The following is a 13,908-nucleotide window of genomic DNA, read 5'->3' as shown; positions in this document are numbered from 1 at the left end:
TGTGTTTATAATTTTTGACAGAATGCAATACATAAATAGAGAAAGGCAATTCCTAAAGTTCAGCAGTCCCACGGAATTACTGCAGCTTAGAGTATCTATCTCCAGGTGTCACTATGCTATGCTTTTGATCCACTTCCCTGCTATTGTGCCTGAGAGGCCATGGTCATTGACCCAAATACTTGGGTTCCTGCCACACAAGTGGGACACTGAATCAGGTTCTTGGCTTTTGGCTTTGTTTTGGTGTAGTCACAGGTTCTTTATGGCATGAAGCAGCAGGTAAAACATCTAAAGATTGATTTTATTATTTGTTGTTGTTGCTATTGTTGGAAGACAGATATGCAAAGAGAAGGAGAGACAGAGAGAAAGATCTTCTACCTGTTGATTCACTCCCCTAGTAGCCACAATGGCTGGAGGTGAGCCAATCCAAAGCCAGGAGGCAGAAGCTTCTTCCAGTTCTGCCACACAGGTCCAGGGTCCCAAGATTTTTTGGGCTCTCCTCTGCTGTTTTCCCAGGCGACAAGCAGTAAGCTAGATGAGAAGTGGAGCAGCTGGGACTCAAACTGGCGTCCACATGGGATCCTGACAGATGCATGGCAAGGATTTAGACACTAGGTCATCGTGCTTGACCCTTCCAAAATAAACCTTTTTTAAAAATCAAGTTGAAAATGAGCTCTTTGAAATGAATCAAAAGGATGTAAATGCTAATGTCCATGCTAGTAAGATAACAACATTAAGTATTTTATTGCATATATAATAGTTTGTGGAATCTGTAGAAAATATGACAATGTCTAAATTAAGGCATCTTGTGATTCAGTTGCTTATCCCTATGTTCTACACCAACCATGCCCCATATTCCCTGCTCTTTGTGCTCATAATCCTACTCACTTCATATGCACATTACCCGCTTAGCAATTCTGGAGAAAATGAAATATCCCATTTTCTTCTGCTTCCAGGTTTATGTGTCCTGTAGTCTTTGAGGTTGCCGGGTACTCTGGTTTTGCCACCCAGACTTTATAGCTCACTTGATGTTGGACTTCTGACAGACTCCTATACCTTCCAGTACATACTGGACTGCTGGACTGCAGGACTATAGCACTCTCTTAAGCCCATAGAGTTTGAATGACTGATAAGTCCTAAGCTTGCCCACTGTTGATATTCTCCCTTCTCTGGTGTGCAGAATTCCTTGTGTCATATCTTTTGGAATTACTTTGCTGTCCAATCAAGATCGAGTATTTGGATTTCAAGAATATTTGACCAGGAACGTAAGATATGAACTTACCCAGGATATAAAAGTCAAGTGTGTAGGAAGACTGAATGGATCCAAACATGAATTAAAGTATTTTGAACAGTCATGATTTCGAAGAAAGTTTCCTCCACAATTCACTGGAGTTGATTCTCTTTCCCATCATGGTTAACTGGTCATCTTTCACTTAGTTGTTATGCCAGAAATCATACTTATTCTGTAAAGACATTTCTTCCTTGACTGTTGCCTCATAGATTAGACACTGTATTGTGTGGATTTATCCCAAATTCATTCCTTCTCTATTTTTTTCCTTTGTTTTAAACACTTGCCATCAATTTCTACTTACGCATTTCATAATCTCTATCCATTTCAATTATTGTTGTCTTGCTGTCAAAATCCAAAGTGCTAAGGAGGGCATGGATATTCAGATATGCTAGACAGAATTTTATTGCTCAGATAATTAAATCTTTGCCCATGAAAGGTTTTCAGGGCTTCTCATGGTCAGGAACTACATCCATCCGCATGCCAACAACATTTCAAACAAACATTTCATTAAGCCTTTTTGTTTGTTTAATGTGGCCTCCATAATCATCACATTTCACCTTTTTTTTTTTCAAAACGTTCCTGGGTGATGCTCCGTCCCCACCATCCTCCAATTGGAAGTGTCTTTAAAGACCAGTTCTGAGGCAAAGTACTCACTAATATTTTCACCATGTCCACTTCCTCTTTGTTTCGTTCTCACTCCACTATAAAATAGAAAAATCATCTCATTGGTGATTCCAAACAGATGTAATTTGAATTCTCATAACTGCTAACACATTCCACTTTGTATTACAGTTAGCTCCCTGTATTCATGAAAATCTTCTCTGCCAAGTCATTAGTTTAATGATATGCTGATTAGAGCTCTTTGTTTGCAGGCACTAATAGCAAACTCAAAGTGCCTACAGCAAAAAGGAAAAATGTGTTATGAGGTCATAAGGATATCTTGGAAATGCTTATTCTAGAAATGATCTAAATCATTTTCTAGAGTGCCATTGGACAACTAAATCCTATCACCACACCTAGCCACAAGGGCAGATTGATAACATCATGAAGCTAGAAGTTTCAGGAGAAAAGGAAAGAGATTTATACTTAACAGTTGTAGTGGCACAAGCAAGCAGGTACTCAAAGGTTTAAAATTTTTCCAACTCTTTGCAAACAGAAATTATTTTGAAGTTTGAAAAAAAATGCAGATAGTTGGACTTCACCTGATTATCTGAAGACAATATAATTCTGTAGAATCCAGAAATCTGAATTTGTAAAAAGGACTTCAGTCAGTCTCATTGTGAAAAATATCTTTCAAAGAAGGAGGGAGTCACTGTGGCAGGACCAGGAGACAAAACTGGAAACAGGGACTGTAATATTTCCAAAATGAACTCTAGTCTTGTCAGTCAACTGTGTCAGGAGACCAGTGGCTTTGGAATAATTTAGGATTGGTTAGCAATGCAGATTCTCAGGGGACACTTTGGATTCAGTAAGTGAAATCATATGCTAATTAAAGTCATGGAACAGTGGTCTAATTATTTTATGCCAGAATACTTGGGAGTCTGGATAGATTCTGAGGAAGTTAAGTTTCAAGAGCAATATCCAGCATACTTTGGGGCTGCAGTTATTGGAGAAGAAGGAAATAACTGTGAAAGAAGACTGAATATGTGTTAAACAGCAAAAGTCATGTTTCCTAAATTCATGAGTCGATGCATTTTTGTTAGAGAGTACAGAAAAAAATAAAAACACAAGTTAATTATACAAAACCTTCTTTTATGTCCTACTTTCTGCATCATTTTTCCATATCACTAAGTGATTTTTAAAATCGGTTTCACAGTAGTCATTTAATGTAACACATGAACAGTTTCTCGATGACATTAAGAATAAAGATACTTAACCTATTGACTTTTTTCTATGTTACAGAACTGACCATCCTTCAACATAAAGCTATCTGAACTTTCTTTTTTTATTTTCTTGAGATAGCATCCTGGAAATACAATCACAAGCACAACAAATATTTTCTTTCGGAAGTCTTGATCATGTTAATTTGAATCTTAGTTTTTACAAAATTAAAGAAAGTCTTATAGTAAGAAGAAGACTAATACTGTTCTCCTAATTCATCCTGTTGGAGTTGTACGGACTAAATTGAGCAATGTGTGTAAAGTATTTAATAATATGACTGGCATATACATATTCAGTCCTTAGCTTTTATTAAGTGCTAATTATTAATATTGGGTCATAGCACACAGTTAAGTACGGGTTTGCATTCTTTTTTGGCTTCATAACTATGAAGTAGTGCATGTCACTTGTGTTATATGAGCTCTAGAGTGACTCTCACCAAAATGGGCATGTATTATTAACCATTTCATCTTGACTTTGCAGGGCTTATGACTTAGGAAGCACGTGATAAAACCACTGTGTCACTATGAACATAAATATTCTCTACTAATATTTATTATTTTTCATTTTTCTGAAATTAAAAATTTCCTTGATTTCTTTACATTTTCTTTACATTTTTTTGTGTACTCCTGTTTCTATCCCAATGTTAATATACCAAATAAAAATTAAGATGTAATCTGGCTCCCTTTAAAATGAAAGAGTAGTTAATTAAAAAGCAATGAAACTTATGGGAATTTTTTTTCAATTTTTTTCTAAAAAAATTATTAAAAATGTTTTTTTTTACTGAGTCCTACATGTTTTTTAATTTACATATTATTCATATTATATGTTCAATTTATGAGCACCGTGGGTATTATTTACTCACACAAACAGTTCATTGTCTAAGACTAACATGGCATAATGTTGCGTTCACAATACATGACACAAAGCTTGTTCTTTCTCAGGTGAAATTATCATTTTATGTATGGAAATCATTCAGAATACTGATTGAGAAGCAGCTCCAGCCATGCTAGTGCGTATTGGAAGGGATCCTGTAATGCAGTAGCAATGGCCTGGCCCCTGGAATAGCCACTGGAGCAACACTGCACATATGGAAAGGGCACTGGACATGATGAACAAGTTGAGAAGAGCAATATTGGGAAAATGAACATAATATTTTATCTTGCATGAGTATTCTCCTCTCCCAAATAATTTAATCCAAAAGCGGATAAATTCCACTACCAGAAGGTTGTTGGTGTGGGCGTTTGGCCTGGTGGTTAACACGGTCTCTTCCTATATGAGAGTGCCTGGGTTCAATTCCTAGCTTTGATTCCTGACTGCAGCTTTACAACTTTGCACACTCTGAGAAACAGTGCTCATGGGCTCAAATGATTGGGTTCCTTCTACACACATGAGAAATATGAATTGTGTTGCTGAGTCTGAACTCTGGTCACTCTCTGTGCCTCCCAAACATTCCATGTTTTTCATATGCTAGGCTAATAATTTGCACTTTCTTCCTTTCATACTCATTTTAATTATTTGCTCATTTATTGATTTTTATTTGAAAGACAGAAACATCTCCTATTGATTTGCTCCTTATATTCCCAGCATAGTCACAGTTGGGCCTCATTAAAGCCAGAAGACTTGCATCAGATTAAGTCTCCCCCATAGCTGGTGAAGACTCAAGCACCTGAGCCATCAGCTGGTGCTTACCAGCGTGGACATCAAACACTGCCATGGCAAGAGGATGCACAGTCCAAGTAGCATTACGCATTTACCTCTTTTTTCTCGTTCTTTTCTTTTCCAGCAATCATGGTTGTATGAACCCCAGAGACACTTACTTCTCTTGACAGTAGTAAGTTATTTCACAATGATAGACAAAATACATAGTAATTTAATTTTCTGATGCTAAGTTCCCTGACATATAGAGCTTTGTATTTATTCCAAGTACCTGACACAGAGAAAGTTAATGAATAGTAATCATTTTATTTTTAAGGAAAAATAAGACCATGAATATTTTGAACTATTTTCATGTGTTCTGCATCATTAGTATGCGTATTTTTGATTTACATTTAAGAAACCTATTTATTGTGAAAAGATGAAACTTTATTTACTGCATTGCCAGTTTGTTAGGCAGACACATAATGGGGTTGTAAATGCTTGCTAATAAATTGGTGGATTTTGGTGTTACATTGCCACCTTGTGGTTTCATGTTCAAAAATATACTTTTTAGAAAAAGCAAAACTAAAAATCAAATATTTCATTCTAGTAATGTCTGGTGGAAAAATCACCACATAAACATACTTGTGATATTTGCTTACACACACACACACACACACACACACACACACACTGAAAGTCTGAAAGCGGTATTTTGTGCTTAGAAACAGAAAGGGAACATCTTCAAAATATTCCTGTAATACAGGTAGTCATGTCAGTGATTAAATGAAATCAGCAAAAAGCTTACTATTTTCCAACTAAATTCAGAACTTGCTTAAATGATGTTACACACCACTTCTGATGGATTAAGGAATTAGATATGAATAAAGCATATAAGGAAGATTTTGGGGGGACACTACGTCTAGAAATTTGCAAAGTAGCTTGATTAGAAATAAGAACATATAATTGAGAATACGGCTATCCACTGAGGAAAGCTTTTTAAAAATTTATTATTTTTTTTATTGGAAAGGCAGGTTTACAGAGAGAAGAGGAAATAGGAAGATCTTCCACCCGCTGGCTCATGCCCCAAGTGGCTGCAACAGCCAGAGCTGCGCTGACCCAAAGCCAGGAGCCAGGAGTCTTTTCTGGGACTCGCACATGGGGTGTAGGGTCTCAAGGACTTAGGTCATCATCCAGTGCTATCTCAAGTCACAAGCAGGGACTGGATGGGAAGGGAAGCAGCCAGGACACAAACAAGCACCCATTTAGGATTTAGTGTTTAGAGGTGGAGGAACTGCCAGTTAAGCCAATATACCAGCTCCAAAAGCTTTATTTTGAGAGAAGAGAATCAGATATATAATAGAAGGCAGAATTTATTGAATAAACAGAAGTATTGTTCAATCACTGCCATTTACTTTTCTGTGTGATTTGTTTTTTAAGAGGCATTATAGGTAATTAATATCAATCTTCCTCAACTATAATGTAAAATTGAAAAAAAAAATGTTTTATAAAGTTTCTTAATTAAATGTAAATCTCCATGCTGTTCTTAGTATTGAGTTAATAGACTTATGGGTAGAGACTACTGAAAGATAATCTGTGTCTAGAACTAAGTTGATATTTAAAAAGAACAACAAGCTGTTTTTCCACACCCCTGTACACAGCGATCTTGTCTTTTCCAAATTATGTCTACAGATGAGCCTTAGCAAGCTAAGATCAGTTGGCTGAGAGTCATGGTGTTAACCAAGAAATTCAGCATTTCAGCTCTATTTACAATCATTGTGAGGTTCTTAATATCAATAGAATTCATATTAAAGTTTGCAAAAAGATTTCTTATTTTCTACTTACAAATGAAATTAGCATTCTTTGTAGGGCAATGGAAACGAGAGGAAAATAAAACTGAAGTAAAAGAAATCACTTATATTTGATATAATCTAATCTCCCATGACCAGTACTATTTACTGTGTACATATATTATCCACATCTTTTATTTTTTTAATGTAGCAAATAGTACCTTGACTCCAGTTATAACAGCTTTTCCTACTGCAGAAACATTTATAGTTGCATTTTAAAGCACCAATAACTATATCATCCTTACTTATAATCTTTCCCATTGTGAAGTATTTGATTTTTTTCAAAATATCATTCATGAAACCCATATTATAAAAGTCTAGATGTAAATGAATGCATGTGTGTGCATTGTCTGTCTTGAACAACATACATTCATTCATATATCTTTGTTTTATTTCCTATCCGTAATTTAGTTAAACTTATTAAATTGTTAGAAAAGGCATCTTGAATATATATTTACTTATTTGAAAGGCGCAGTGACATGGAAAGAGGGACAGAAGGAGAGAGAAAGTTCTTTTATTCTCTAACTCACTATCCACGTGGCTGCAGCAGTAGCAGAAACAGCCTAAAACCAGGAGCCAGAAGCTTGATGTGGTTTTCCCTCCTGGGTTGTGGGAGCTCAGATATTTGGGCTACCGTCTCTGCTTTCACCGGAACATTAACAAGGTGTTTTAGTAACAAATTGTTGTGGAAGTGAATTTTGACATCTTAAGATGCTTTGGTTACTAGAAAAAAAAAAATATATATATATATATATATCCCCTGAATATGGTAAGTCTGTCTCTTCAGTTCAAATAACACTGCCTTTTTCTACCATTTATATTTACAGAAATATAATGCTTATATGGACAAATGCACAAATGACAAGCTCAATTAGTTTTCACAGTCACATGACTGGTATAATCTACCCAATTCAGTAAGTGGAAAGTTTGAAATATTTGGCAATCTCTGCTTGTGACCATTTTTAATCTCACTTCAAAGAATAATTGTTATCCTACATAGTAACATACTTCATTAGTGTGGTCTATTTAATTTATCTAAAAATGAATCATACGTTAGGACTCCTATGGAGCCTGACTTCTTACATACAAGATTTCATTTGCAAAATTCGTTTATATTGTTGAAGATGTATATTGATTCATATGTGGTTGCTTCATAGTATTTCTTAAGCAGCATTCGTTAGTCTGAAAGTGTAAACTATCACAGTGTTATAATTTTTACTTACAATCTTCGCTCCAAGGTTAGGTTCAGTGTGTTTTGTTGGCTTCACTGGTTGCTTATGCTTGTTCAACTCTGACCTTAGTCATTTATTGTTTCTCTAATTTGACACTGATTCTATATTGTGAATAAATTGTTAACTGCGGCCCAAATAGTAAGTCAAATTGACCTGCACTTAACAAAACAGAAAAGTGACTATCGTCTTCTCACTGTTGTAAGAAGGCTAGCACTAAAAACCCTGTCCTTTGGACAAAGGCACACATTTTGCATTTGGGCGTTGTGTAGTCACAAGGCATTGATTCCTAGCAGTGAGGAAAAGAACAGGATGTGTAGATTCCAGACGCCAAATGGGAACTATCTAGAGTAGGTGAAAGCCGCCCTTCACGTATCATGCCGGGACATCTTCACTTTTGCTATCTCTTACTACTTTGGGGTCTTATTTCAGCAAACGGTTTCTTTGCAGTATGTGCTGCACCATGATGCAATCCTTCTCAAAATTTAAAACTGGCTCCTGAATATTTTGGAGTGTTGGGTTATAGAAACAGAGTTATTCAGATGTTTCATATTGGGGGATGCATTGTTAAGAAATGAAAGTACAGAAGTCAGTCCTTGTTTCCCAAGGAATTATAAAGATTTCTCGACTATAGTTTTGTTCCAATGAATTTTTATGAATATCCTCTTTAGTCCTGAAAGGTAAAGTAGAAAATTGGTTCAAATGGTCCATTTTCCTTGGACTGCTCAGGCATATACGAGCCAACTGGAAGTTCCCAACAGTCGAATGACAAAAATTTTGTGCAATGCACAAGAAAAAATATAAAGTAGTATTGGCTCATAACCCCAAATGGGAAAATAATATTTGTAAATGCTCATGAGTTCCTGCTGACACAAATAAATGTTTCAATGAGTGAGTATGGAAGGATAGGCCAATATGATTTAGTAAAGATTTCCAGATTAAAAATGATCTGTTTTAAATGCTCTATTTTTAATCAGTGAGCTGAACACACTGACTTTTTCCAAAGAGTAGAGTATGGGAAGATTGGGGAACACTGCGGTTCATATGTCTGGCACAAATTATCCTGGCCAAATGATCACTGGTAATATCAGGCATAAAAATATGTATTGATAGCATGTACACTGAATATGATGTTTTGAGAACAGTGCTTCACCTCTGTGGTATTCCTCCTAAGTACTGTAACTATAGAAAAGAGAGAAAAAAAGAGAGTACCATAAAACACATAGGGTTAGTACTACTCACATAGTTAACATCTGTTAAAATATCATAAGTTAGAGGAGACCTTGGAGGCATGGTTATCAAAACATCATGGGACCCAGCGCAGTGGCCTAGTGGCTAAAGCCCTCTCCTTGAATGCGCCAGGATCCCATATGGGTGCTGGTTCTAATCCCAGCAGCTCCACTTCCCATCCAGCTCCCTGCTTGTGGCCTGGGAAAGCAGTCGAGGACAGCCCCAAGCCTTGGGACCCTGCACCTGTGTGGGAGACCTGGAGGAAGTTCCTGGTTCCTGGTTTCGGATCGGCATAGCATTGGCCGTTGCGCTCACTTGGGGAGTGAATCATCAGATGGAAGATCTTCCTCTCTATCTCTCCTCCTCTCTGTATATCTGACTTTGTAATAAAAATAAAATAAATCTTTAAAAAAATAGCATAATAGGATGAAATTCTGGTGAATTACTGGAACAGCAAAAAGGCATCATGTTTAATTTATATATAACACACATATATGCTATATATATTTATTTATATATTATGCATGTTGTATCTATATATTTTATATAATTATTACATATTATGTATTTTCTCTATATTCATATATATCTTTAGAAACATCTTTTAGAATGTCTAAAGTGAGTTGGAACTGCTATACATCAGGTTATGTTACAATCTGCAACACCAAGATGCAATATTTGCACCCCGGTGTGAGTCGCAGCTGTTCCACTTTTGTTCCTGCTCCCTACGGTTTTGTCTAGGAGAGCAACAGAAGATGGCCCAAGTGCTTTGGCCTCTGCCATCCATATGGAAGATCATGACTCGTGTTCCCGGATCATGACTGGGCCAGCTCTGGCTAGATGGGAATTTGGGGAGTGAATCAGTGGGTGATGAATTCTTTCTCTCTGTTTTCTATTTTTGTTTGCTTTCTCTCTCTCTCTCTCTCTTTCCCCTTCTCTGACATCTCATGTCGGTGTGCATGTGACTTTGCATTTCAACTAATCAACTTTATATTATAAAAGAATCTTCATTAATAAATCTATAAAGGATCATATGGTCATTGATAAATGTCTTGAGAAATCCAAATAATATATGAGCATCATAAAATAGGTAATTAAACTCACACAGTACCCCAAGTATGGATAATGTTATACATCTGCTGAAAGTGTTTTAATTAATTTTTTAAAGGAAAAGGAATTGTGATTAACAAAACTGTGTTGATATTTGTTCATTATTTGTGACAAATATGCCGTGATGATGTGACAAAGTTTCTTCACTTGGCCAAAACTTACTCAGGCTTCTGAAACTGCTTCTAGACTCACCTACAAACATCATTCGGAAAGACAAACCTTATCATCTCTGCTAAGGAAGTTCATCAAGAACCCTAAACAGGCTGTACATCTGACCGAGTTTCTTATCCTCCATTACCCAATAAGATGATGCCTGATCCCTCTGGCTGGTCTGCAATAGGGCTCCTGTTGAGACAGTTTAGTCAGAATTCCCCTTATCCCTGATTATTCCTCTTAGTAATTTTTCATCAATGGCTTCCCACCCTCCTACTTGTCTATAAAACCAACTGCCCTTGCTGTGTTTGGACTTAAGCCCAATGTCCATGCTTTACTCTGAAACTCCACTGTAGTAGCCTTTATAACTATTAAAACTGTACTGAATGAGAGTTCTTTATTGCTATGATTTCACAATTATCATTGACTATTTCTTATAATGGTACAATGCAGATAACATTTGGAAAACTTCTGGCTTGTTTACACAATGTTTCTGAAAACATAAAACTATTTTAAAATAGACACTATACGAGAAAAATGCAAAGATAACATAAAGTAAAGGTGAAGGGAGGGGAATAAAATAAGGTTAAGAGGGAAAAGAAGAAAGGAGAGAAAAGGTAGGAAAGGAGGAAGAAGGAAGAAGGAAGAAATCTCAAGCCCAGGGACCATCTGTTGGGATTCAGTTAGAAGCTCAAGTTATGAGATTCCAACTCAGACCTCTGGAATCAGAAGCTCCGGCCATATATCAGTATTCTGTGATTTTGATCCCATAATTTAGAACCACTGATCCAGAGCCTGACCAAGCCTTCTATATTCAGATGCTTCTCATTTTAGATGAGGTCGCATTACTTTCCATTCAACTCTTAAAAAAGTCATTTTAGGCCCCTCTGTAGAGTCTGTTACCAAGTTGTCACCTTTCATAGAGGAAGAACATGCCTGTTTCTCTTTTCATATTGTTAACATCTGCTCTCCAAGGTCTTTGGAAGGCTCCCTGAGCTCATGTTTTCTATATCTTCCCCAACACATATCGATCTGTTCTACCTTTGATATCTCCCAGCGCATGACTATTACATGTTTCCCAAGGCTCCAAATCAAGACAGAGAACTGCCTCTACTAGGCATCTGTTTTGGCTTCTGTACAACTTGGCATTTTCTCTGCAACTTGGGAAACATATGTTTAATCATTATAAATGTCTAAGATTGTGTCTAACACACCTGAGATGTTAAGGTTACTGCATGTAGTAAGTATCTGAGCGAAATTGGAGCTATTATTGATTGTGTGGTTGTTGTTTTTGTTCTGAAGTATCTTTTAACTTTTCACAAAGAAGCAGCATTTTGTGTGGACAATAATGACAAGATAGACACTGGGAGGTCTGGAACTTGAGTTGTGGCATAATAGCTAAAGCTACCATCTGCGACTCCCTTACAGCCAGTGGTCTGTATCCAGGCTGCTCAACTTCACATTGAGCTGTCTGCTTGCTAATGACCTTGAGAAGAGGAACCGAAGGTGGCCCGAACATTTGTGTACTTATAACCACGTGGGAGACCAGAATGAATCTCAAGGTGTCAACCTGGCCTAGGTCTTGCTAGTTTCTGCCATCTGGGTAGTGAGCCAGCTGATGGAAGATCTCTGTCATTCTGTATGTCTTTCCCGACTTCTCTGTCTCTGTACCTATGACTTACAAATAAATGAGTTGTTAAGAAAATACTGGGAAATTCCAATAGGGGAACTAAGTCCACAAAATTTTATTGTAACACACTGAGAACCCCTCCCCCATATCACATATCTCAGTTTCTAGTTACCTTCGTTTATGCTTGCGATGTTGGAAATATTCCATGTGGCCTGTGTAATGCTTTTAGTATAAAGTAAATGAATTAAAGTGTATATGTAAAATCTGGGGGTAGATTAACCTTACATCATGCACTAAAAGTAACAGCATTTTAATTTTTCTCTGAATTATCCTAGTTCCAGAGATCCTTAAGAGTCTCTCTTAGCCTGAGAAACAGGATTAGTGAGGAAAAAATCATCACCTTAGGGATTGTTGCAGCAGCAGGTGGGTGCGTGAGTCTATTTAGATAGCAGGTTTCGATTTTTGCCTTTTTGCTTTTTGTAACAAGATAAATAGAAGCATTTACACTCCATAAGCACACAAGCCCTCAGTGTTCTGGTTTGCTTTGCAGATGGGAATTAGTGTTGTGGACTCTGCAGTATCTGGGTTAGGAGGTTGCCCATATGCGAAAGGTGCTTCTGGGAATGTCGCCACTGAGGACTTGGTGTATATGCTTAATGGACTGGGACTCCACACAGTAAGTCACTTTAAGATATTTCAATAGTCATCCATTCCTTGCAGCTGCAAATCGGAATGCTTCTCTGGTTTGACAAGCAATTTTGAAGTCAAACTTTTACCACACTTTTGCTTTGTGTAAAAGTGCACACAGGGAAAATACAATAAAAGTCCTTTGGGGGCTTTATAAAATAACTTAGAGCTCAATCACCGATACTGCTACCACTTTACATTTTATAGTGTTGCATGAACTCAAAGTATGTTTCCGTGTATTATCTAATTAATTTCACATGTTTTGTGAGTTAAACCTTGTGTCTTTACTGTGATGATTGTTGAGATGTGTCTGTTTTATTTTTATTTTTCTTTATGGATGTTTCCCTTGGAGGAGACTGGGAACTTGATTGTCTCACAGTGGCAGCCAAGACATCTGCAAATAAATTAAAAAAAAAAACAAATAAACAAGGAAACAAACAAACAAAAGCTAAGATACCTGAAAACCAGGCAGGTGAAGAGTGCATAGTAGCAGTAGTCACTTGGAGAGCCTGGCATTGTTGTGCAATGGTTAAGTTTATGTTTGCTACAACTGCATTCCATTTCAGAGACCTAGCTACTGTTCTTCCAATTCAGCTCCCTACTACTGTGCCTGGGAAGGCAGAAGAAGGTGGCCTACATACCTGGGATCCTGCTGCCCATGTCCCTGGCTCCTGGTTTCAGCCTCGCCCAATCCTGACTCATATAAATCTTTTGGGGAGTGAACTAGTGGATGGACAATTTTTATTCTTTGTCTTTCTCTCTCTCTTTTTTTGTCAGTAGCCTTTCAAATGAATAAATATTAGAAGGAATACTTACTTGTAAGTAGTACTTGAAAATCACCCGTGGTATAATAACCCCATAGTCAGCGTCTTGTTTTTTGAAAAGTGTAACAGAATATGTTGGACTACAGTACAGAAGATTTTCAGGAAAAAAAAAAACCCTACGGCATGAAAACTGTTCCTAGAGGATAAGACACTCAAAATACTTTCTGAGACATAACATCACCACCTGAATTGCAAAATAACTTTGCCCCTTCGGAGTTTTCCATCAAACTTGCCTGTTGTCCCCATTTCTGTATATTCTAATCTGAATCTGCACACCTTGTGCAGATTCTCATCATCATCTGAAATGATTGTATATTATTCAGACAGTCTAATTCATCTGGGCAACTAGGTAAATCATTTAGCTTATCTTCTGGTTTCTAGATCTTTCAAT

General features: G+C 37.0%; 1 protein-coding gene across 3 annotated transcripts in view; it reads left to right on the top strand.

The window, feature by feature from the left end:
* The window catches only part of HMGCLL1 (3-hydroxymethyl-3-methylglutaryl-CoA lyase like 1), a 117,191-nt gene that overhangs the window by 99,221 nt on the left and 4,062 nt on the right, over window positions 1–13,908 (top strand). For all 3 annotated transcript variants that reach the window (XM_040983575.1, XM_040983574.1, XM_040983573.1), the window contains one exon: window positions 12,557–12,682. In XM_040983575.1, coding sequence (XP_040839509.1) covers window positions 12,557–12,682 — 126 coding nt within the window. The remainder of the gene's footprint in view (window positions 1–12,556; window positions 12,683–13,908) is intronic.

Source organism: Ochotona curzoniae, unplaced genomic scaffold (assembly GCF_017591425.1).
Source record: "Ochotona curzoniae isolate NIBS_2020 unplaced genomic scaffold, NIBS_Ocur_1.0 contig_3819, whole genome shotgun sequence".
NCBI lineage: Eukaryota > Metazoa > Chordata > Mammalia > Lagomorpha > Ochotonidae > Ochotona > Ochotona curzoniae.
This window is presented reverse-complemented; position numbering and strand designations above follow the sequence as displayed.